This window comes from Pteropus medius, unplaced genomic scaffold (assembly GCF_902729225.1).
Source record: "Pteropus medius unplaced genomic scaffold, Ma_sr-lr_union100, whole genome shotgun sequence".
In the NCBI taxonomy this organism is placed as follows: domain Eukaryota; kingdom Metazoa; phylum Chordata; class Mammalia; order Chiroptera; family Pteropodidae; genus Pteropus; species Pteropus medius.
Window position 1 is genome coordinate 20326905 of NW_024354500.1, and position 24327 is coordinate 20351231.

Here is a 24327-nt window from a genome sequence, read left to right on the forward strand (position 1 = left end):
TATATTTGACTCGTATAGAGATTAAGTTACGTATTTTTCATGGTCAGGAATAAAATGGCTATCGTTTTGTAACTGTGTTACAAAAGCAGTTCCCATAATCCAAGTTTAGCATATTTTATAAATGACCTTTGTATTGATGAAATTTTTAGTTTTATTAGAAGCTAAAAACTAAAAATAAAAAACAAAAGAATAACTAGGAAATTACTGAATGTGAAGACCTGCAGTGGGGAGGGTGAGGAAAAACTACTAAGAGCTATAAAACTATGCTACAAAGCTCTTTCATTAAACAGTATGGTTCTAGTACAAGAATAAGCCATCAGATCAATGGATAAAATAAAACCTTCAGAAATAGATTCAACTACATGTAACGGTTTAGTTTATAATAAAAATGGTATCTCGATACCACTAAGGCAAACGTGCTATTTAATACATAGTGTAGAGATAACTGGATAGCTTTTTGGAAAAAGATAAAAGCAAATCTATTCCTTCTATCACACCCAAGAATAAACTCTAAATGAATCAGAGGTCTAAATATAAAAGGTAAATCTAAACAAATATAAGAGGGAAACATGAGTGAATTCCTCTAAAACCAAGTGTAAAGAAAGGCTTTCTAACGATGACTAAACTCCCAGATGCAATAAAAGAAAAGATTGGTAAATCTAACTAAGTACTAATAAAAAATTTTTTACATGCCAAAAAATATTAAAGTCATAGATAATTGGAAAACTGGGAGAAAATATTTACAGCATATATCACAGATATAAGGGTTGAAATCTTAATTTATTGAGAATTTTTTAATTGAGGAAAAGTGGCTTATAGAAAAATGGGCAGAGACTTGTACAAACAACTCAAAAAGAGATAAAAATGGCCCTTAGTCATATGAAAAGATGTATAATTTCATTCATATAAAAAAGAAATGCAAATTAAAACTACAATAAAATTCCATTTTTTCACCCATCAAATAGGCAAAATTAAAAAGCTGGACAGTTTACACTGATGATGAGGTGGTGGAGAAACGGGCACTGCCATACATTACTGATGGATATGAAAAGTGGTACAACCTTTCTGGAGGAAGATTTGAGAATATCTGACTATATCTAATCCAGTCTCAACACAAAATTCCCTCTGTGAATTTATCTTGAACACATATCTCCAACAATATGAAAACATATATGCACAGTTATTCACAGAGTATTTGCCATTGTCAAGTATAAGAGATGGATTGAAGAAACTATGATACAAGAGAACTATGCAGCTGTGATCAGGAGTTCTATGTACTGATATGAAATGATTTCTTGGAGATATTATTAATGAAAAAGGCAAAATGCAAAAAAAAATATGCTATGCTAACTTTTATGTACAAAATAAGGGAAAATTTTAAAAAAATTAATGGCTTATTATTACAAAAAGGAACACAAGAAGCACGAACCAGAAAACAGTGAAGTTAGTTGCCTACAAGGGGTTGGGGAGACTGGCTGAAAGGAATATTGGAAGCAGTGACAAAAGTTTTACTTTTGAAAGCATGTTAAATTCTACGTATTTCAAAAATAAAATTCAGTAAAAATGAGGAGCATTGCTAAAACTGAAAGCAAACTGAAACATGTGGACCTGACTGTTTATCAAATATTTTTCAAATGTATTTCAAATGAACATCACAGCCACTAAAGAGAGAGCCCCAAGGAGGGTGAGAGGGAGGGAGAGAGAGAGGAACGACCAACTCAAGTAATTTATAAACACAATATTTGACCATATACCTCAGTCTTGGGGTAGAAGGAGGAGAACTACAAACAAATCTCAGATACTTCTTAGTAAATTGTTCATTGTAATGACATGAGCAAAGCTGTTCTGAAAGTATTTTAGATGTACTAAAGTTTTGAACAAATGAATAAATGTGTCGATGTCATTGGAAGCCAGAGTTTTCACTATGGAAGAAGGACATACACGTATGGAATGCTGGAAGCCAAGAAAGAACCCTTTGGAAGTGAACTGGAACTGGAGGTACTGGTGTAAACTCAAGATTTCTGTGTGTGTGTGTGTGTGTGTGTGTGTGTGAATGCTTTTGTGTGCATATATATGCATGTATGTGAGTATATGTATATGTGTCGATATATTGGTATGCAGGTGTATGGGTATATGTGCATATATATAGATATACAGATAAACAGATACGGATTCCCTAGCTTTCTTTACTGAAAGGCCAAAAAGCAGACCAGAGGAGCAACAAGCAAATCTAAAACCCAGACTTGGTCCCCACTCAAAGGAACCAAGACTTCTTGGAGAAATAGCTGATTCCAGGACTGGGACAGGGTCACTCTGTTTCTAAGAAAACAGATTGTCTAGGGCATCCAGTGCTGCTTTTTCTTTTCTCTTCAAATGTTATGAAGCCAGCCACAGTTTCTTCTGCCTATTACATATTGATATCATTTTCAGTCAGTCTTCCTCGGCTGCCATCTAGTTTATAATGATCCTCAGAATGTTAAAGAACTTCCACCAATCCCAAATTGTCTCTTATTTTTATCTGTGTTCCTATAAACATTTCTCTAAGGGTTGTATAAAACAGATTTCAATTTCATCATGGTATGCTTCCCTTATTTGCAACTGTTTTCAAATTTCTCCTCCCATACATTTTGTCTGACATTATAGGTCTAAATTGTTTGCCAGAACACACAAATGTCAGAGAGATTGGCCACAGCAAATTGGAAGTGGGGGTGTGCTAAAGCTCGTTAGCCTACAGGCTCATTGGTTGACAATGCAGCTGTCTTCAGAGAATGGAGTAAATATATCAGAGACAAATTAATTGCATCATAATGCATTTGCCCTTTTATCATTTTTTAGGTTTTCAGCTAACATTTTTATTACCAACAAGATTCTGTTGGAGACCACAGCTTATGTCAGCAGCCACGATAGTGTGCTTTTGCCTGGGATGGGCAATCTACCTGAAAGAAAGCAACAAGGCAAAGAGATCATCTCACCCAAAACTGCTGCCACACAGATTGGCCTTCCACCTACTTTGAGGCAGTATGAACTCTGATCCAGATGTGCTGAACTTTGGGAGACAGGCACAGGGCAGTCACCAACCAGACAGGCCATGCCTCTTCTCCTAGAGAAGAGTTGGTGAGGGTGGGGACACAGCTATTTTTCCCAGGGCTTCAGAAAAGGCACAAGTGATTAATTGATGGGACGCAGAAGGACCTATGTGTTATTGCACATTTTGAGTTCTGTAGTTTTGTTAAGTGTGAGTTCAGTATTCTTTGGCAGGCCCTCTTGCTTCTCCACACTGCTGAGCCATTTCCTTTTTTCGGCTGTGCTTTTAATGGCTGCCTTTGCTGATTAATTCTGGCACACAGGAGAGGCTCAAATGACTGTGCTATAAGTTTGAGGCTCATCCAATATTAATCTTAGTTATATGCACCATATTGTACCCAGTTTTAACATTTGCTTAATTTGCTTTTCTCTGGATGAAAAGAGAAGGGAGACTTAAACATTACAAAGGGAACACAAATTTTTTTTTTCCTTCTCTTTCCTTGAATTGCATAGTACAGTACTTTCAAATGGCTTATGGAAAGGATTAAAAGTAAAGGGTAAAAAGACAAATAGAATGATAGAAGCTGTTTCTATCGTTATCCTCTGAAGTTCCATGAACAGACTGAAAGTTCAGTTGAGGTCTATGAAAATATTAGCAGATGCCAAAAGGCCAGCAGCCAGGATTTGTGTCTTTGTGCAAGAACTGAACAGCTACCAACAGCTAGAAAATTTTAAAAACCTTGGCAGTGATGGAATAGTCCTATGAAAAAAAAGAGTGAGAAATGTTTATGAAATGATTAGATTTACGAACTTGTAAAAGAATATTCTCTACAGATTCTAGGCCTCTATGTATGTAGATAACTGAAATATTAAGACTTAGAGATGATAGTTATTTATTTTAATGATGCAATTAGTAATTGCGGCTGAAATGAATTTGACCTAATTTGAAATCTCTTAGTGAAAGAAAGTAAAATGCATAATAATTAGGTAAAATTTAAGTTTGCAGTAAGCATATACTTAAACTTCTAAGATCTTATTTTTAAGTTATTCAAAATGTTAATCATATGACATCTAAATAAGATGGAAATTTTTTCTCAGTAGTAAATTAATTACATTAAGTCATGATTGACTTTTCTTAATTATTTCATGCTTATGAATATTTAAATTAGAAATATATATTTGATTCAGCTTTTTAAAAAGATATTAGTCAACATAGTAAAAAAAAGTTAGACTGCATGATATTAATTTAAAGCAGTGCCAAGTGTTGAAAGTGTACTTTATAAAGTGGAATTGCATTTTTAAGGTAAAATATAAGTAACAAAAATATGATTAAGGCAAATATTTGAAATTTTATTTACTAACCAAATTATAAAACATGTAAGTGCTTCGAAAATACTCAGGCGATAATATACTTTCAATAAGTATAATCCTTGGTTTTAATTTAGCTTTATCAGAAATGAATTTATTGCTTTTATTTCCATAAGAACATCTTTCCTGTTAAATCACATATCTTAGCTAATATTTCACTGTAATACCAGAAAAAAACATAAGAGGGCACTTTAGTTCTGTAACAAACTAAAACCATTTCTAAAACCTTTTATAAATTAGTAAAACAGACAATGGGGAGATTTGAACTATCTGGTAAAATTTAAATAAAAATGTGAAGCAAGCTCCTCTGCCTCCCAATAACTAATAAAAGATATCTCAGGTAAACAGCAATTTCTTTAATCATTTCATGAATCACTGGGTAACATGAAAAACAAGTATTCTCAGGTCTGCAAATTCATAGGTCCATCATTTCAAGAGTATTTCATTTTTTAAAATTTCACATTTATTTGGAAATTGTTAGATCTATTGAATATACTTTATTTAAATGAGTAAATTTTCATTATCCAGGATTTTAAAGAGGTAGACCAGGTGTTCTAACTATGGAAGAAGTAGCACTATGCACCAGTATACATTTCTTGTATATTGGTTTGATACCTACTAACAATTAGCCTATGACTTTAGTAACGTAGCTTAATCAAAATTTCCTCCAAAATTATCTTTATTATCATTGTCGTCATCATTTCAAGGCCAGGTCTCTGCTTTCCAGTAACATTGACTCTATTTTATTGAAAAAAGTAAGGTTAATATGTGAGACAGCAAACGATGGAGAAGACAATGCACAATTAAATCTAAATTGTCATTCAGTGTTCAAGTGGTCTCAGGCAAGTCATTATAATTCTCTGGGCCTCTGCTTTCACATTTTATGATGAGGTTCTGTACTTGATTATCTGACTCAAACACTGTCGTCTTTTCTTATTTTGCATATTGTCTTATCAAATTTGGTTATCGAGTGCCCAAGCAGTCAACATATTTACTGTGGTGCTTAACCTTTTGAGTGCAAAGACTCATTTGAAGAGCTTACAGAAGATGTGGTGCTAAAACATGCTCTAATTTATAGCTTACTCAAAATGAGTAAGATTCATTTCAGGAGGTTCAAGGACCTTCAGAAATCCATCCACGGTCTCCCTAGCGAAGCACAGATACTGTCAAGAATCTCTGATAGAGTCATAAATTATATCGCTCCCACATTTTAGGGAAGTTATTCCTAGAAATATTTTGTTGTTGTTTTGGGGTTAAGAAGGGTGATGAGACTGGAGCGAGAGGCTTGCCATACAGACCGATTTTGATTTTATCCTATAAACAACAGGAAGTAAACTGAAGTGTTTAAACATAAAATTGGAAGAGATGCATTTCAAATAGCAAAATCAGAAAGTAGAATATAAAATGAACAGGAGAAGAAAGACAGGAAGCAGGGAGATCATCATTTAGTCTGTCAGCACAGTAATCTGGGTGAGGCATAGTGAGAACCTATTTTAAAACCTTTCCAAAATTAAGGGTGTTCCCTTTTCTAAAATAGGCCTACTTTGATTCTGTGTAATAAATAATGAGACAGAAATTTACAGTTTGAAACTAGACAAGGATTGTTCCGCAGTTCCATTTATTTTCTACTCAGGGCTACAGTGGATACTAGCATCCATGCTTTTGCATTCTTCTGCTGCCAACGTGGAGTACTTCAAAAGCCCAAGCAGCCAAAGATCCACCAAAGAAGTGTGGCATACCCCTCATAAACAGGCTGACCTAGAGGGCTTTGCTCAACATCTGTATCCAGGTTCAGTGATAGGTGCTCTTTCCCTTTTCATTATATCCCTCAGGGCAGAAATGAGTGGCAGAAGTGATGGGCTACTCACTGGCTGGACCAGCGAGGAAATCTCTCTCCATTCTCTAGTAGCCAAGATGGCAAGCAAGCAAAACTTCTAGACAGGGAGACTTCTCACAGAACTGTAGTGAAAATTTAATGAATATCTATAGATAGATATATCTATACAGACATAGATTTGGATATGGATAGAGATATAAAGATTCTCTTCTAGGAAATCTACACACAGATCTTGATATTGCCACATATTGCCAAATCCCATATGTTTCCTATAAGAAAAGGGCGGGGGGAATCATTAATTAAATGGTGAGGATTAGATACACAGACATTCTCATTCTTATAAAGGAGAATTTGGCCAAGGATCAGAAATAAAACAGGATCAATAGAGAAAATAGATTCAAGCATTTGCTTATTAATTCTGCTCAAAACTTGGAACTTAGATGTGAGGGGTGAAACCAATAGTTCCAAACTATAAAACAAAACCCACACGTACCTTTGGGGGCACTTCATGATCTGGCCCAACCCACCTTCCAGCCTCCTGCCCCCAGCTGTCCATCTCGCAGTCTGTGTTTAATGACACCAAACTACTAAACATAATGCACACCTTGATGTCTCTGAGTTTGTGCACATTGTCACCTTGGCCCAGAATGACCTTCCCATGATTCTCCATTTAGTGAAATCCCATCCATCCCCAAATCCCAACCCCACTTCCTGAAAAAAAATTAATAATAAATCACCCTCTCTGGGTAACCTAAGACTGTGTTCTTGTGTGTAAAGCTCATCAAAGTATCATTTACACCCTTCTCTTCCGCTACAATGTAAGCTCGTCGGAGAAGGGGCGTGGTCTGATTCCTTTAGTTTCCCAAGCTCCTAGCACAACATGAGCACAAAATAAGAAATATATCAGTATTTCTTAGCAAAAAAAAAAAAGTAAGAGAAAAAAGAATTCCAGTCAAAAAGCTATTATAATAATCCAGACAGAAAGTCTCACATAAGCCTAAATATGGAAATTGGCATTGGAAATGGAAATTCAAAATTATTAAAATAGGATAGATTAGATTACATGGATGATCAAACATAGGGAATGAAAGAGAAGAAGGAATTGAAAACTATTCCATCCAAATTTTCTGAGCCAAGAGACTGAGAAAACATGAACAGAAGATATTGAAAATATAGAGTAGGAGGAGAGGAAGAAGTGAATTTCTGGTTCACATTTCCAACTTGATACACTGAGGGACATCTATTTGTAGATGTTTAGCGAATAGCTGTGTATTTAGAGCTGACACTTGAGGAAAAGTTCAGGGTTTAGAGCACGGCAGTGAAAACTATGGAGTGAATGATATTGAAGAGAAGAGGATCAATGACTAAATTTGGGGTTCTACCCTTATTTAAGAAATGAGAAAAAGAAGAAAAGGCAGTAAAGGAATGCAGTGAAAGACCAGATGAAGCCATCCAAGAAAACACATTGAGGAGACAAGAAAGGGGAGCAATTCAAAGAGAGTGGGAAGCCAAAGGTACAGAACATTGAGGATGAGCTAGAGGACTGTCATTGTAACCTCAGAGAGAGCAGCCTCAGCAGAACAGTGGCAGCAGAATGTAGATGGAGCCAGTGGGGAGGGGGCATGAGGATAGAGAGTGTGACCTGCTCTTAAAAATGTTAGTCTTAACAGCGATGAGGGATGCTTTCCACACATTCCGAAAATTATTTCTGATTGTGACCTACATTGTCTTTTAATTGAATGTTGGCTTAATCAAGTTCATTAAAGTTTCAACTGCCCACAGCTACAAAGATAATTTTTGCTTTTTTAATTTAAGAAGTTAAGAATAGGATCTATGTATAGGCCTGGAGTTGGAGTGGAGAAATACTTTGATGATTCATTTATAATCTCTTTTGAAGTGTATCATTTCATTCTAATTATGAATCAACTGATTTTTTTCTAAAAAAAAAAATTTTAAATGAACACAGAAGACTTTAAAAAGTCCCTTCCATTAAAAAGAAGAAAAGAAGAAGAAAAGGCTTACATTAAATCCAGCTAGAATTGTGTATGCTCTACTGCTCTAGGGCTTGGCCCTGAAATGCGGTCAGGGTTTAATTGTGAGTCCTACTCACTTGAAGTCATTATTTCTCACTTCGGTTTCTCCTCCTGTCACTCTAGATTGCAGGCTGTATTGTTTAATGTAGCAAAGGGAGAATTGAAATGTCTGCTTTCCTCGCAGTTGAGTACTTTTTATTGTCCCATCCCCTATTTATTACTGAGGAGATCTGTAGGGTTTAGATCATAGTCAGTGAGACTCTTGGCTGTCTCTATCCAGTGTCATGCCCAGCTCAGTAGGCTTACTCCATTGAATTTGGAATTGAAGACCTGGGTGTTTTAATTTGATTTTAGCCAATTGTAATTTAAATATATTTTCTGAACAGGTTTTAAGAAATTTAAATCTTAAAAAGCAGGCTTTTCGGAGACCAAAAATATTAGATAAATAATACATTCAAGGTCGTCTCACTCTGTCAGTGACTTCTTGGAAATTACACTTGATGAATTTCTGGAAAGGAAGCGTTTCCTTCCCAGGGGAAGAAATAAGAAGCCAAGGTGAAAGAAGCTAAAAGGGGCTATGAAACAGAGGGAAGAGATTCCTGCCTCCAGTAATAGCAAAAGAGGTGATTCCTGCTGAAAACTAATTTTTAAGAAAAGCTATATTTTATCTGTAATATATTTATTTAGCTACAATTTATCTATGTATTTTGTTTATTGCTTACAGAAATGTTAGTGTCTCCCCACTAGAATGTAAGCTACAAAAGCTTAGGAATTTTTATTTTGTTCACTGATATGTCCCAAGCACCTAGAACAAACAGTGTCTAGCACATCATAACTGTCCCATGACTGTTTGCTGCACGAGTAAATAAATTGTCTAAAAGCCCCTTAATCCTGAGAACATTTCAGTTTGCTGCTGCAGAGGCGCTCTCTTTAGCCTTCCCTACCCTGTCCCTGCCTCTTTATCCTCTCAGAACACCTCTTTTTTCTCCCAGCCAGTGCAGTCCCAGGGGAGAGTAGTGCATCTTCTGCTCTACTGGTTAAGGAAGGAAATCCTTGATGTGTCTTTTGTGGAAGTGAGAGAAAGGGGCCGATAATCCACCAGTCTTGATTCATAGCGGGTGGGAACATAGAAAAAAACTTGAACACCAATTTTAGGACTTAATCCCACTGAGACTACAAACCAAGAGAGACACTGGATATTGGCATGACTTCTGTGAGATTTTGGTGAGTGTTCTGGGCTCTACACTTAAATTGCAAATTGTTGTTTTGATGATGATGTTGATTGCCCCAGGACAAAATGTAAATAAAGGCTGCGGTAAAAAGCTGCTGCATTCAACCTCTGTGGATAATGTTCACTTCACCCCATTCCCTTATTAAACAATTAAAGTGGCTACAGTATTGTATGAAGATAAGAAACTAAGTCACGAATTTATGATAGGCTATTACCTGTTCCTGTGTGCTGCTTTGACTGGCAGAGTCATATTGGCCAAGAGAAGCAGCTATTGAAATGTTAGAAAGTAGGAGAAAAGGAAAGAACTTGCACTTTTGCACCTACAATGACGCTTTTATCCCTTTGTGGTGGCCATGAAGACAACTGCTTCAATCCTTTTTCAAGAAACCCTGCCTGGGGAGCATGTTTGACTGACATCCTCCAGGTGCTGTACCTTGAATTTGCTACAGCACTCATGCTTGGGCAGAGCTTCCTCTGGGCTTCCCCAGGCAAAGATGGGGCCGGTGGGGTTACTAGAGGCAGTCCAACCTGCCCAATTCAAAACTCCTCTCATGCACAAACTTTGCTTAGGGACTCCCGATTGGCCTGGCTGAGACTTTCTAGAATAGCCCTGCTCTCTGAGCTCCTATTCAATCCTCTCTTCCTGCTCTGCTTCCACAAGTATCAGATCTGCCTCCAGGTCTGAAGGTTTACCTGCCAACGGCTCTCTCCTTCTCTATCCTTCACAGCCATTTGTTTCCAAAGAATCTCTTGCACATCTACTCCCACCTTGACATTAGCTTCTTGGAGGAGTTAAACTAATATACCTCCAATACCTGGTAGATCCTGCTAACTCACAAAATCCTTGATTATCAACATTAAAGAAAGATACTATGGGTGAAGACATCGTCTTCTAAAAGGCTTATTGGGGATAATGCACTCCTAAATGTAGGTGGCAAATGCCATTTCTGATCATGTAATAGAACCAATGAAGGAGGTTTTTGACCTATGGAGACTTTAGCAAGTTCTAAATCCCTTATATATGTGTGTATTATGTTGAATGTGTGCGCAATTTTCCCTGAAGAACTGTAACTTGCATCACATTCATTTACAAAATTATCAGCAGCGGCAACTATCAGTTAACTAACTCAATAGTTCAAAAGTTATATTAACATGAACTCTGTATTGCAACTCAGCTTATTTTATACAGTAACAGTCATGCCTCCATTTTCCACCCCAAACTAATGAACTTTAGTCATCTTTAGAACCCTGCAAATTAATCTTCTAGTACAAAGATAATCATTGTTGTATTCTTTATCTAATACTGAATTTTTTTTAAAAAGTCATGCTCTGATTTAAGTGGTTATTGGCATAAAAGAAATACAAGTAATTTAAAAATCAATAGGTTAATTTTTTGTAGAATCTCAGTAGTGGATGCTTCAACTTTCAGGCTAGATAATGCTTAGAGCTAATCTATCAGAAGATCTAAAAAGCACCTCTAGCAGCTGTTCTCAAGGAGAAGGTTTATGTCAGCACCACTTACTTCAACTGTACTCAGAACATTTGTGTCAGCAGCATAAACGCTGATATGTCAGCATCTCTATTTTATACACCACAACCCCCACAAAATGTATAGTTTAATTAGACCAAAGACAGGAAATGGTTTGTTGAGAGCTCAACCTGGAAGTAATGGCTTCCTAAGAGAGACATTCCTGCCCCGCCCTGGGGAGCCATCTAATATTGCCAGTGAAAAGCCAAACCTTCATGGCTGGTTCCCTACAGCAAACTATTCTCAAAAAGTACTAACTTTACCCCTGAATCTAGTGTAATATTTATGGTTATTTGGAATAAATAATTTGTCTGCCCCCCGCCCCTAGACGACTATGCTCTGCTACTACCAACTTCAGCCAGACACTCTAAATTCTTTCCTGATCAGGTTTATGTTGTTTCAATGCGTGATTTAAATATGGTCGAGAAAGCATCTGCAGAAACAACTAGCAGATCAATAGAACAGCCCTATGGTCCACTGTTAGGCTGGAATGAGTGGGTCCTTTGAAGGGAGAGCAATTTCCCATGAAAGAAGAGTGGGTTCATGAGCAGTCAAGGCTTAAGGATAGATTCAGAACTCTCTCCCTCTGCCCTTAAATATTTTTTGAGTGTATTTGGCCCTTACTTTGGTAAAAAAAAAAAAACTTTTTGCTCAGCACCCTCAATTTCTCATTTGTTAGTAGTATTAAATGATAATTTTAGGAAGCAGCTCAAGTTCATTCTTGGAAAATTAGAAGGGATTTTTTGGTGAGGTGGGAAAGGCAACAGACATAGGATGCTATCTTTTCAGTCACTAAGGGGAGAATTAAATCCAATAAGTTTTAGAAAATATTGAATCATTTGAAACACTTTCTATTCAGAGTCAGATAGTGACAATAAACATTAGAGGAGAGTTTAAAAAGTATACTTAGAATTTTGAAGCAGAAACCAGAGATTTCTCTATGACGATGATGATAACCAGATCCTAACTTCTGACAAAACAGAGTTGTTACCTCTAGTAAGTTCCTTCCTGACCACTAGCTGAGCCCCTTATATTTCTTCCTCTACTAAAGCCTTCTTTTTTTTTTTTGAAACTTCTTTTTCTAAAAGGAGAAGTCGCCTACATTCTGAATTAAAATACCTGTTCTAAAATACACATACTTTTAAAACAGTACTCTTCACTGTAGGAATCTAATGCGGTAGTTATCAAGTGTAAGGTGCTCATCAAAATGATTTAGACCAATTGGGGGCTCTTCTCTTGGATTTTATCTATTTACTAAGAAATCTTTGCACCAGGACACTGACAGAGATCCAGAAAAGATTATAAAATTCTCAGTTTGGGGCTGCCAATGTCTTCAGTCAATAGCACTTAATGCTTCCCAAAGTGCCCATAGATATAACCCCACTGGCTCTAAATATTTTAAAAAGAAAAAGCATAAAAATATTTTCTTCCAGTTTGACCAATGTCTATTGCACATTTTAAAAATATACTTTCAGAGACATAATTCTGGAAAAAGCCAGAGGGGTGGACACGAGGATCGTAGTAAAATATATCAGGTATCATATGTTACTTTGTTAACACAGAGTAATAATTTTTACCTGCACTGCATCTTTTTGAAGGCTCACAAATTGCTTCACTGCTGTCACTACAGAGCCATTATTCAATCTTTCTGAGGAATTATAAAGGACACACGAAAAAACCTCTGAGGATGAAAGAACCAAACTGCTTTCCCTATCTAATAAAAAGGAAAAAGAAGTGTCGCGAGAAATTATAGACTGCTGGACTTATATGAGTAAGAGTAAATGATCAAGTAAGCCATTATGAGACTGCACTCGATATGTAGCAGTAAATATAATTTTTTGGAGAGCTTCGTATTAACTAAGGTTCTGTAGGGTTTTGTTTTTTTGTTTGTTTGTTTGTTTCCTTTTTGTTTTTAAGGAATGACATGAATTAAAAAAGCCGTTTTAATGCCAATAAATTTTCTGAGTTCATTGCATTGAACAGCAAAATGGTGCCATAGACTGGAAGTAAGAAGGCATGGATCTAACCTTGTCTCTTCTATGGACTCCCATGAAACTCTGAGTAAATCACGCATCCTTTTATTTTTTGGTTCTCCTCCCATAAGATCAGATAATACTTCCTACTTGTCTATATCTGCTGGACTAGAGCCCTTGAGAAGATTAGCACTGAGGTCCAAAATCCCAAGGATATTCATATCTCTCAGTGATGCCACCTGGGTGGCTGCCTAGTTCAAAGGATCTCCACCTGCTGGAATTAGCCTTTTCATGGAGAAAGTTTGGGATAGAAAATGGTCGTATGTGGACTACAGGCTCCTGTTTCCTTTGCCTAAACAAACATAGACACATCATTCGAACTGAGCTGATCAAATTTTCTCTCCCAAGACATCAAATGGAAAGACAGAAAGGCACAAAAAGATTAGGGAATTGTCCATCTAGAGCATCATAAGACTTTCTTTAAACTGTGAGATAGTAGAACAATTCACAAGGCAGTACTCTCGGCCTCTCCCTCACACATTGGAGTGGCTTCCTTACAGTGCCTAGGAACAGCGGGGGCCTGCAGTGCTGCAGAGGGACAACCCCCCTCTTTCCATTTCCTATTTCTCCCCTTTGGGACCTATTCTACAACCCTATACCCACACCTAGGGTCAACCAGATGCCTCCAAAGAGTTCTGAGACTCATGCTTATGGAGTCGCTCTGGGGCCCTAGGACTGGACCTTGGTTCCAATAGGTTGCCTGGTGTGGGAATTGCTCTTTCTAGCTGACACAGCATTTCTTTTGTGGAATTGTATGAGATTGAGCTGCCAGGATGATGTTGACACACTGATTTGGAAGCTCTACACACCCTATTGATCCCTGAAAGAGTGGTAAGAATAAAGTTTGCTTTGTGAGACTTTTATTGTATATTCATATTTATGTAATTTGTATAGCTTTTTGTCTAAATATTAATTATATAACTTTTTAATATAGAGATGATTTTATAAATATTATGTTTATATTTACATATTGATATGTAATAAATTTCTTATTATACTCTTAGTAAAAAAATACTACCTTTGGTGAACCACCAACTTCACCTAAAAATACATTAATATATGTGAAACCAGTGTTGGTAAATGGCTGTAGTGACACATAACACAATGTAGTTTATCTCAATCAAAACAACTTCGAAAAGGTAGAAACAAAAATATAAATAAATAAGATGTTATTTACAATTTCATTCAAACCATTCCATGCCTTTCCATTTATGATCCATTCATGAGTCTAGTAAACTGAATAGATATATTCTCCCTTTTTTAACTGAGTAAAGCTAGAAACTCTTGTAAATAGAGACAGGTCACGTAAACTTCAGCTCACAATTGCATCTCTTAAACAAAACCAATTTATCACCTCAGGGCCCATTTAGACATCTGAATCTAATCATTAATGCAAAGATCTCAAAGTCCGACCTTCACATTTTATTATCTCTACTTCATCTACCATTTTGCAGTGGCTTTTTAAATTGTCATGTTAGTGATCAGTAATTGAAATATAAAATCCTATCATTTAATCCTTTAAGTTAGATCTTCTAATTCCATATGGAAAATAAAATTAGTCAAGATAAAAAGTAAAAATTCAAAATTTTAAACAATTTTACATTTGCATGACTCTTAGAAATGTCAAGTACATTTTAAAGTCTTCCTTAATCCATTTAGTCAGTTGTGTTGAAAGTTAACATGTTAGCCCTGTCAGTGCCTGGTCAAGCCTGAAAGATTCAAACTATGACTCAGGGCTAAAAGGAAAGTTATAACGCATGAAAAGCTGTCAACTAGCTCATGATTTCTTCCAGTTTATGGGTCCTCATTATAGCAGTATTCATCACTCTTAAAAATCCATCTACAACTTACTTACTGTCAGATATACCTCATTCAATTAAAGGTTATTCTCCTTGATAATGTTTCCAAAAGTATATTCCTTTTTTTCTTTAAAAACTGGAGTTATTAACAAATATGAGAAAATAGATTGCTCATCACATTCTTTGACAGCTAGCATTATTCTGCTTACTATTTTTTTTCTTTGAGACACCACAACCTTTTTATCCTCATGCTGTCTGTGCATCTTTATGACATCCATCACCACAAGCCATACCTGCTAGGGTAAAGATACAGTGCCATAGGGAGAGACATCACCAGCCAAATCCCTTGTAGATTATGTCAGAGTGAATGATGATGGTGGAAGCTCGTAGAAGAACTGCAGAAACTGTGAGAATGTAGGATGCTTTATCTAGATCAGAATTTGTGCAAAGCTCCGATGTTGAATATTTTCTTGAACATTTTTCATATTCAACTTGAGCCAAAATTTTATCTTTAAAGCCAGATCATTCTACATCCCAAGTTACTCAACTAAAGGTATATTTCAGTATTTTGTTATCTGGAGTCATGGGTACATAATAATTCAGTATTTAATCCTGAACTTATTTAATATCTTTAGGAGAGGATCACAGTCTTATAAGAAAATGATATAAAGAATGGGAAAATGTAAGAATTGGCTTGTGACTGCCAATAGATTTTTTTCAGAGAGGGGAACTATTGAGTTTTCTGTTACTTTTATTTTCAAATTTTTGAGCACAGCTGCAAGGTCCTTCATAATTTGTTTGTTGTCTCCCATTATTGTTTAGTTAATTTAGTTCTTTAAAACACATCTTACATAGCATTCATCTCTGACCACTTTCAGTTTGCATTTTAATATACCATGTTCCAGGTGTATATGAGTGAGGAGACATGCATGGAAGAGAGCCATTTGGCTATGGAGGAACATTTTAACCTCTTTGAAGTTAGGCTTCTGGCATTATCTCCAAATGATATTATACATGCTGTCATATAAATATACTGACAGAATATCCATCACTCCATTGTTTGTCATAGAGTTTAAAACATGCCCCTTTGCTGGCCCATGCTGCCTGGATGGCTTTTTAAAATAAATCCTGAAATTCCTTATAAATAGCACCTTTTTTATGAGTTAATGGTTTTAATTTATTAAATGTAAACATTTAAAACATCACAATTTTCATAAATTTGTTTTGGCATTTCTTCAGTTTTTAATAATCTTAAACTCTCAACAATTGGAAGTTGTCACAAACTGTGCTGTTCTTTCACACATCCCTGCCTTAGTACTTGCCATTTTCTTTCTCTCCCTTGCTGTTCTTAAAGAAGCAGCTGCAACTCATCTCCCAGCCTCATGCAGAATTAGTGACTCCATCTTCTTTGCTCTCATAGTATAGATTGTTACTATGGCCCATCACATTCTACATTTTACATTTTTATATGCGCGTGTCTGTCTCTCTATGCACTGCAAAGATGCAAAGGCAGAGATGTTGCATATGTTAAAGACAAGTCACCAGAGCAAAAGATATTCTTCAGTACCCTCCCATGACCAGCTGGTACAAAGGGCACACTAACGCTGGGACTAGTTGGCATCTGTCAGAACGTCTGCATACTTTGGTTGCCCCTTTTGAGTAGTATACTCATCAAGAGTCAGTTTCATTTATTCCTACACCTTTGTGCCAGTTTCACTAGTTATCGTAAGTATGTAATTTTATTAAATATTAAACAATCATAAAATGAGTATAGAAGAAAATAAAAGTTCTAATTTTATAAAATGTGTCCTGAAAGCTTTGGGAAAAGCAGATAAATGTAAATCACACACATTTACACACACAGAGAGCTGTCGAATAAATCATGAGAAATATCACTATACATAATTGAGGAGGAAATCTTAGACATCTAGAAGGATTCTACACTCAGATTGACAGCATGTATCCTTAAGTATTAGCTCTGTCTTAAAGAAATCACAGTGGGAAAGTATGATGCATAAAGGAAAAAGTCTGGGTTTTTTTTGTTTTAAGAGCAAAAGAGTTCCAAACAATAGTCCCAGACTGAAAAATAAAATTTTTTTAAATTAAAAAAATGTTTAAATTTACACTAAAAAAATTGGCAAATTCGTTCAAGTTAAAATAGAATGTTTAACAAATATACCTTTAAAGCTTTCTCATCTTTAACCTACTTTTTACACACAAACCAACAAATCTTTGATAAAAGGTCTTCTATTAAACCTTGTCCTACCCCTAATCTTTGCCACTAAGAGTGGGTAAAAAACTGAAGCCAGACTGAAAACTAGAGAAGGAGGTGGTCCCTCCCTGCTGGTAAAACTAAAATGTGAACTGAGGTGCTACCCGTGGCCGTGAATCACCTTGTGGAAGAAGGTAGAACAAATCAGGTATAAAAGATGAAGAAAGATGTTGGTTTGGGTCCTTGAGTATTGCCCCTAAAGCCAGGCAGCCACCTGCTATTCTAGGACTGGTCACACAACAGTATCTTTTCTTTTTTCCTAAGTTCATTCAAGTTGAGTTTCTTTCACATGTAAACAAACAGTATGGTAGTACAAAAAATAATAGATACCACTACTTTATATATTGTAGTTACTATGGAAGTTCTTAGTTGACTCGACAAATACCATTGGACATCTCTTCTGTGTAAGACTCTGAGGATGTGAACAAACCAGACCAAAGGCCAGGCTGTCATGGAACTTGTAGGCTAGTGCCCTGATGGCTGGAATAGATTGTAAATATATTTGTATCATAGTATACTTGTATTCATTATGCATTAATGCCTGATAGAGCCAACATGGACATTAAAGAAAGTTAGAATATATTCAAGGAGTAGCCATAACCCTGCCGTTGAATGCCAATGAGAATAACTAACTACACACCCCAAATAATTTCCCTGATCCATTGTCAAATTCAAGATCTGGTGTTGGAATAACTATAAGATTTAATAAGTATGACAATTTCTTACATCTATATGATATAAATATACAAAGAGGCCTCATTTGGCTTGATTACTGCTATACGACAGTGTTTGTAGATTTTTAGAACTGGAAGGGGCCAATGAATAAGAAAAGTAAAACACAGAGAAATTAAGTGATTCATTCATAGTCAGCCAGACTGTGGCTGTAACAGATCCAGTTGTTAAGGTACTTGATAGGTCATGATCGGTTGGAAATATGTCACAGTAGTTTGTTACCACTAATAAAATTGTGGCATTTAAGTAGCAGGAGAGAAGGTTGTCAGTCTATTCTCTGCTAGTGAGCCAGGAATTGCACACTCAAGATTGGGCAAGGCCATACTATGAGTCAGATGCTTCCTGACACTGGAGACATAAAGGTTGAAAATCATGTGAGCTGGGAATCCAGGACTAGAACCTAGCATCCTGACTTTTCAAAGAGAGTTTTCTTTTTAAACTAACTTATAGTAAAAGATAGAGTAGACTCTCAATCTTTAAACAACAAAAAAGAAGAAAACTTAAGATGCGGTTATTAGTGGCCCAAGGAAAACAAACATATCAAAAGAAGCTCAGTGTGTAATATCTGTAGACCCCTTTCTTCCTTGGTTCCTCAAAGAGTAATTAATCACACTGATCTGGAGGGAATTTTATATTTTCCTTTTTAACTTAACTTCTGCTTGTAGAGAGGTTAATATCTTGCCTAAACTTGGGTTTCGTAACGCGATATTAGATCATGGCTTATTCATGTCTTATTCAAATATCTCGGATAAAACAAAACATCATTGACTTGGGCCTGCTCCTGTAAACCTCAATTTTCAAAAGCTTTCAGTGTTAATTACCTCCCACAACAAAGCAGTCCACAAGCCTCTTGATAATGCTCAGAGTGTCATATCATCAATCGCAGGCCTGCAATTCACAGTAAAATCTAATTTCTTGTAGTTACTGCTGAGAGTTAGGCTGCCTTAATCAATTGAATTCCTAAAGAAAATGAGCATCTCAGAAGTAAACCTGAACTTACTTACACAAGCATCCAATCAAAATTTCCAGCAGCAGTGGAGCTTCCTAATTTGGTTCATTCAATACATGCTACTCAGCAGTTTTAAGGACATACTTTCTAGAATATAGTGAGATCTTTCCTTATTAGAGAAAAAAAAATTGAATAGAAAGCAATTCATGCAATATTAATAACTTGCTCCATTTTACAGCCTAGTAATAAAGTTATTTATGCTGCCAGAGGCATTTCATGACATTAGCAAGGGAAAGATAGAGGTAGACAGGAGGGCCAGGCCTGTGCCGTTTATAAATGGCAAAACTGCAGCACCTCCCTGCAAGGCTACATAGCAGGACTGTGGCCAAGGGGAATGACCCTGGGACAAAATCTTTAACACACAGAAGAAGAGACAGAGACTCTAAATCAATCTTTGTCCTATCTTCTGAAACAAGTGAATAACAAAAATTGTAACAGATTACCATAGCCTGGACATAGATCATCTAGTCGCCACATTACAAATTTATCTCTTTCCCAGACCAAGCATATTCTTTCAAGATTTAAATTACACATTGCACCTAGCTCCTCTTACATTAGCACAATTTATGCTGTCAATCATACTATCCCATACACAGAGATGTACTTTTTATTTTTGATTATGCACGGTTTTATGATATTTTATATTGTTTATTTTGTATCGTTTCCTATATTTGATTCTAAGCACCTAGAAAGCAATAATCACAACTTATCCAGTGCCTCTCTATCTTCCATAGCACCTGCCATAGTAGTAAATAAAAGAGCAATGCTGAAGAAGTATTTGTAAATAAAGGAATATGGTGCCAGAGTTTTGTCTGATAAATAGTTATAATATAGTCATTTTCCATGATCAGATCTAACATGTGCAAACAGAAGGAAGTGATGGCATAAATAATTCAAAATAGCAGATAATTGAAAAGTCATTTATATTTTACTTTGAAATACATTACGGCTGACCACAACTTTATAGAATAGCCCATTTATAGACTAGCCAGTAAATGATGAGTGGTATGCTGTGGTAAGAAAAAAGATGAACAAGCATGAGAAATATTGGACATATTTTGTCTACCTAACATTCACCTCCCCTCCCCCACTTCCTTATAGCATTTCAATATCTTCCTAGGTAATTATCTCCCCTATTATGTGCAATCTTGTTGGGAAAGTGAAATCAAGCATCACTGGAGGTTCCTTCAACTAACTTCCTTATCATTGCCTGGAATAGCAAAGGGCTGGTATATTACTAACTGTGGGTCAATCAGACTCTCTTTTCGAGGGCTTTGAATTTCAGGCCATGTTATACAAAGGCAGAAAAGAAAAACAAACATTCAGGGGTTGGCACATACATAGGGTGTCCTTTGGACCCTGCTTCTGAGATCTTCTGGAGATACTTAGGTTCCGTAAGTTCCAAGAGTTCTTATGATCTATCCTAGTTTCTATCATTCATTTTTAATAGATCTTGATAGAGTTAGTTTCTTTGGTTTACAATTAACACGCTATAACTATGTCAGGCCAGTGCTGCTGTGAGAAATGTGTAAATGAAAAACCAAAACACAGACACAGCACACTACCATGGCAGAGTCAGGGAGGCCGCCATGAATTAGAATCAGGGTCAGAGAAGACACAGAAAGCGAGGAAAGGCAGTTGTTATGCACTCCTTAAATATAAGGAAGTAGAGGAGGCTGACTCATAGGACCAGAAAAGGGATGGGAACCAGAGTAAAAAGCAAATATGCTGTGAAGGTACCTGACTCTGCTACACCTGGGTGGGTCTGGCTCCCAATGTGGTCCCATTCCCAGCCCTATCTCTCAGGACAGTTTATATTTCTCCGGAATTTCATCATTTGAAGAAGCCCCTCTGTACCCTTCCAGAACTCTCAAAAGGAAAATACAGTTAAAGCGTGAGCTCTGTGGTCCAACTTCCCAATGAAAGTCCCATTTCTACCAATTGCTATTTAAATTTTCTTATGTATCATTAAAGTCTCTTAATTACCTCACAGGTTTTTGATGAGGTTTCAATAAGATAACCCAAACATGGCCATTACACACTACACCAAGTGATCTTTTATGGCATGAATTGCATCAGATCTCTCCCTTCTTAAACTCTCCAAAGGCTTCCCGTTGCAGAGTAAGAATAACGCTAATTACCAGTGCCTATGATTTCTCATGACCTTGCTCTTGCCTACCTTTCCTATCTCCTCCATTAATCCTCATCACTAGTTCACGTCACTTGAACTCTGGCACATACACTGGCCTTCTTTCTGTCCTTCAAATACAAGTCCATTCCTGCCTGCTCTTTCCTCTGCTGGAATGCTCTTCCCTCAGGTCTTTGCATGACTCACTGCTTTTTATCAAATTCTTTTTAAATGCTGTCTTCTCCGACTTAACTATCCTTCCCTCAATAGACCCGCACCATCACTCTTTATTCCTTAATGAGGTATTATTTTCTCAAAAGACTTAATTGCTATCTATAACTCTCTGTTTATTTGTTTGTTGCCTATTTACCTTATTAGGAAATAAGATCTATCAAAGCAGAAACATTGTCTAAATCGTTTACTACTCTATTCCGAGTACTGAATAAATGAATGACAATGTGCAGTGCTTAGCATAGTATCATTTTCCCCCAGAATTTCCTGAGTTTTCTACAGGGATCATAAATTGCTTTTATAATGAGGGGCTTGGGGTTGGGGGGAGGCAGGAAGAAGCTACTTCTTCTTTAACCAGGAAATGTTATTCCTTTAAAAAGTTCATCTGTCCCAATACTAAGTCCTTGGAAAATTTTTCTCTATTGTTCTTTTATGGCATCTTTGGATTTCAAAATGTGACCTAGTTTCTAAAATATCATAATGTGGGCAGGACATAGGTATGCCCAGAGTCTAGGCAGAGTAATGTACAGGCAGCATGGGAGGCCAGCTGGCTAGGATAGACAGCGTTAGGGCGGGTGTCCAGAGGGATAAAATCACCAAGACCATATGTCAGCAGACAAGGAGTTGGCTTATAGGCTGAGAACTATGGATGCTGACAGTGCAGGTTAAGAGCTTTATAAATGATGACAGTGCCCTTCAAACTTAAGGTGAAGAAGCAGGGCACCTGTGCCAACAGGCAGGCCGGAGGCCATGCCTGGGGCAGGCAAGACTTCCCCTATGTAAAAGCAAGTCAGTTTCTCAAAAAACAAGATATGAAGTGGTCGAGGCCTTTTTTTTAAGAGGTAGTCTGGGTTTATCTGGTCTGAGATGCCCCACGATTCAGATCATTGCTATTTATTCTTTGAGTGATGCCCAGCTAAGACCATTAGGTGACTCTGATCTGGGCGATTCTAGACCTTCTCAGAGTCATCACTCAGGCCCTCCTAGGACCACTGGGGATACTCTGGAGAGGCTTTCTGGTGTCCCTTTATCAGTGTCTCCTTTGCCAGGGGTCAGTGTCCCTTGACATGGGCTCAGGGTCAAGAATGAGGGAAAAAAGTAAGTTGACAGTTGCCATGAGTCCCACCCTCCATACACATGGTCAGGAAACCAGATTCCTGTCTATGCCTCTGCAAAAGAATGAGGTTAGTGGAGAATCTTCATTCTTCCTATAACTGAAATAAATCCCCAGCCTGAGCCTGAGTGATCTGAAAAAGTCTATGAAGCTCTCAGAAGAGAGAAAGCTAGTCATCTATCTGCTGGGAAACTAAGTCTCCCAGATATTTTCCATGCCATTCACTGCCGACCACCTGTGGCAATGAGTGTCGGCTCCCAGTGGTGCAAACCAGGGCATGGTCCAGATCCTGCCAAAGTAATTAACTTATATCCAACAAGTAAATTCAAAATTAAAAGGATTTTAAAATATAAACTGTAAGTTAAAAATTGCATTGCTGCTAATTCTGAGTGGGTAAATGGCTTGAAATTGGTGTTGAATTGACAAGTTTATAATAGGACTTGATTACTTCCACATGGTACTTAACAGGCACATAAAATTCCACTAATATGAAAAAATGTATTTTAAATGTTGGTTGATGGGGAAAAGAATACTTTTATATTACTAAAAAAATGCAAAAAGGAATTTTATGTCAACTTAAGTATATTATCTCAGAATATTGATTAAAAACTCTTCCAATAAAATAGAATAGCTTAAAATGACTATTTGATATTAATATGCATCCAGTTGATTGATGAAGCCTTTTCTTGTTTGTAAGAAACTATTTTAGAGTTTTAAATGAATTTGAATTATGTTTTAAACCTTCCAGCCAAACATTTGCCAGAGATTTCCGAGACTCCTTGGACTAGATATCATTTGCTGGTTTAATCTCTGGTTTAATCTCTGACATTGGGACCCTTCTGCCTTTGCACTGTGGCTGGCCCATCCTGCTCTGTCCCGTTTTGACTTGGTGACATAAACATGAGCATAGTTTAATTGCTAACATCTTAGACTCTAAAGTCAGACTTTTCGGGTTTAAATACTGTTGAGGCCTCTTATTAGCTGTGTTACATTGGGCAAATTACTTAACCTTTCTGTGACTTTGTTTACCCCTCTGTGAAATACAGTACTATCTACTTCAAAGGTTATGAACAACAACAACAAAAGATTCCATCCACAGGATGAAGTTTATCTAATTAAAAAAAAAAAAAACTTTTAAGATTTGCACTGATACTGCCAAGACCTCCTTTCAAACTGCTAAATTCTAATAATTTGTACCATCTTCTCCACTTCTTCCAATCAATTCTGCTTTGAACAATGCCTGGCACCAAGCAAATGTTCAATAAATTTTGATCGATATATTCGACCTTCCTCTGTATTCCTTAAAAGTAAACCCATTTCGACAGACCACACCTGGGACCCCAAGACATACCAGAATTAGCATCCAGTCCAGTCCTGCATGCACACATGGGCAACAGGCCATAGCAGACATGTTGTCTTGATAAACATGTCTCTATTCTTGGACCACATAGTTACAGCCCTTAGAATTAAAGATAGTTTCACTCATTAAGTACCACTTTATGCCAGGTACTGTGCTTGTCATTTATAACATGATCTCATGTAATCTTTGCTTTTATCTTTGCATTGCTGTGGCAGAAACAAAAATGTCAGATGAACTCTGATGTTGATATCTTTAAGAAGAGATAATTCTATTTCCCAAGCTCCTCAGCTAATGATATTTTTCAGTTCTTTGTATCAGAGTTTGATGGACACAAAATGATTCAGTAATCATTTCTGTTCTGCTCCTACTCAATATTTTTGAGAGACTTACAGTCATATTTTTAAAAATTCACTGTATAAAGTGTGGCAAAATTTAACCCCATTTTTTTTTGTTTTACTTTTTATTGAAGTGTGAGAAACATACCAAAAAGTACACACATAATAATTATACTACTTGCTGTATTTTCACAAGCTGAATACAGCCATGTAACCAGCAGTCAGAAAAGAAACAAAACATCATCAACATTTCAGAAGCCTCTTTTGTAGTTCTGTCCTAACACCAACATGTC

The 24327-nt window shown here is 36.7% G+C and overlaps 1 protein-coding gene across 3 annotated transcripts in view; it reads left to right on the forward strand.

The window, feature by feature from the left end:
• The window catches only part of LOC120594975 (translation initiation factor IF-2-like), a 97487-nt gene that overhangs the window by 65280 nt on the left and 7880 nt on the right, over positions 1 to 24327 (forward strand). The window contains exons 3-4 of one of the 3 annotated variants that reach the window (XM_039853209.1): positions 1915 to 1998; positions 2836 to 10808. The exons of 1 other annotated variant lie outside the window; for it this stretch is intronic. In XM_039853209.1, the coding sequence (XP_039709143.1) occupies positions 1915 to 1998; positions 2836 to 3031 (280 nt within the window). In that variant the 3' untranslated portion in view covers positions 3032 to 10808. Of the gene's footprint in view, positions 1 to 1914; positions 1999 to 2835; positions 10809 to 24327 lie in introns of those variants that run through there. One more of the 3 variants, XM_039853210.1, reaches the window with a different exon arrangement.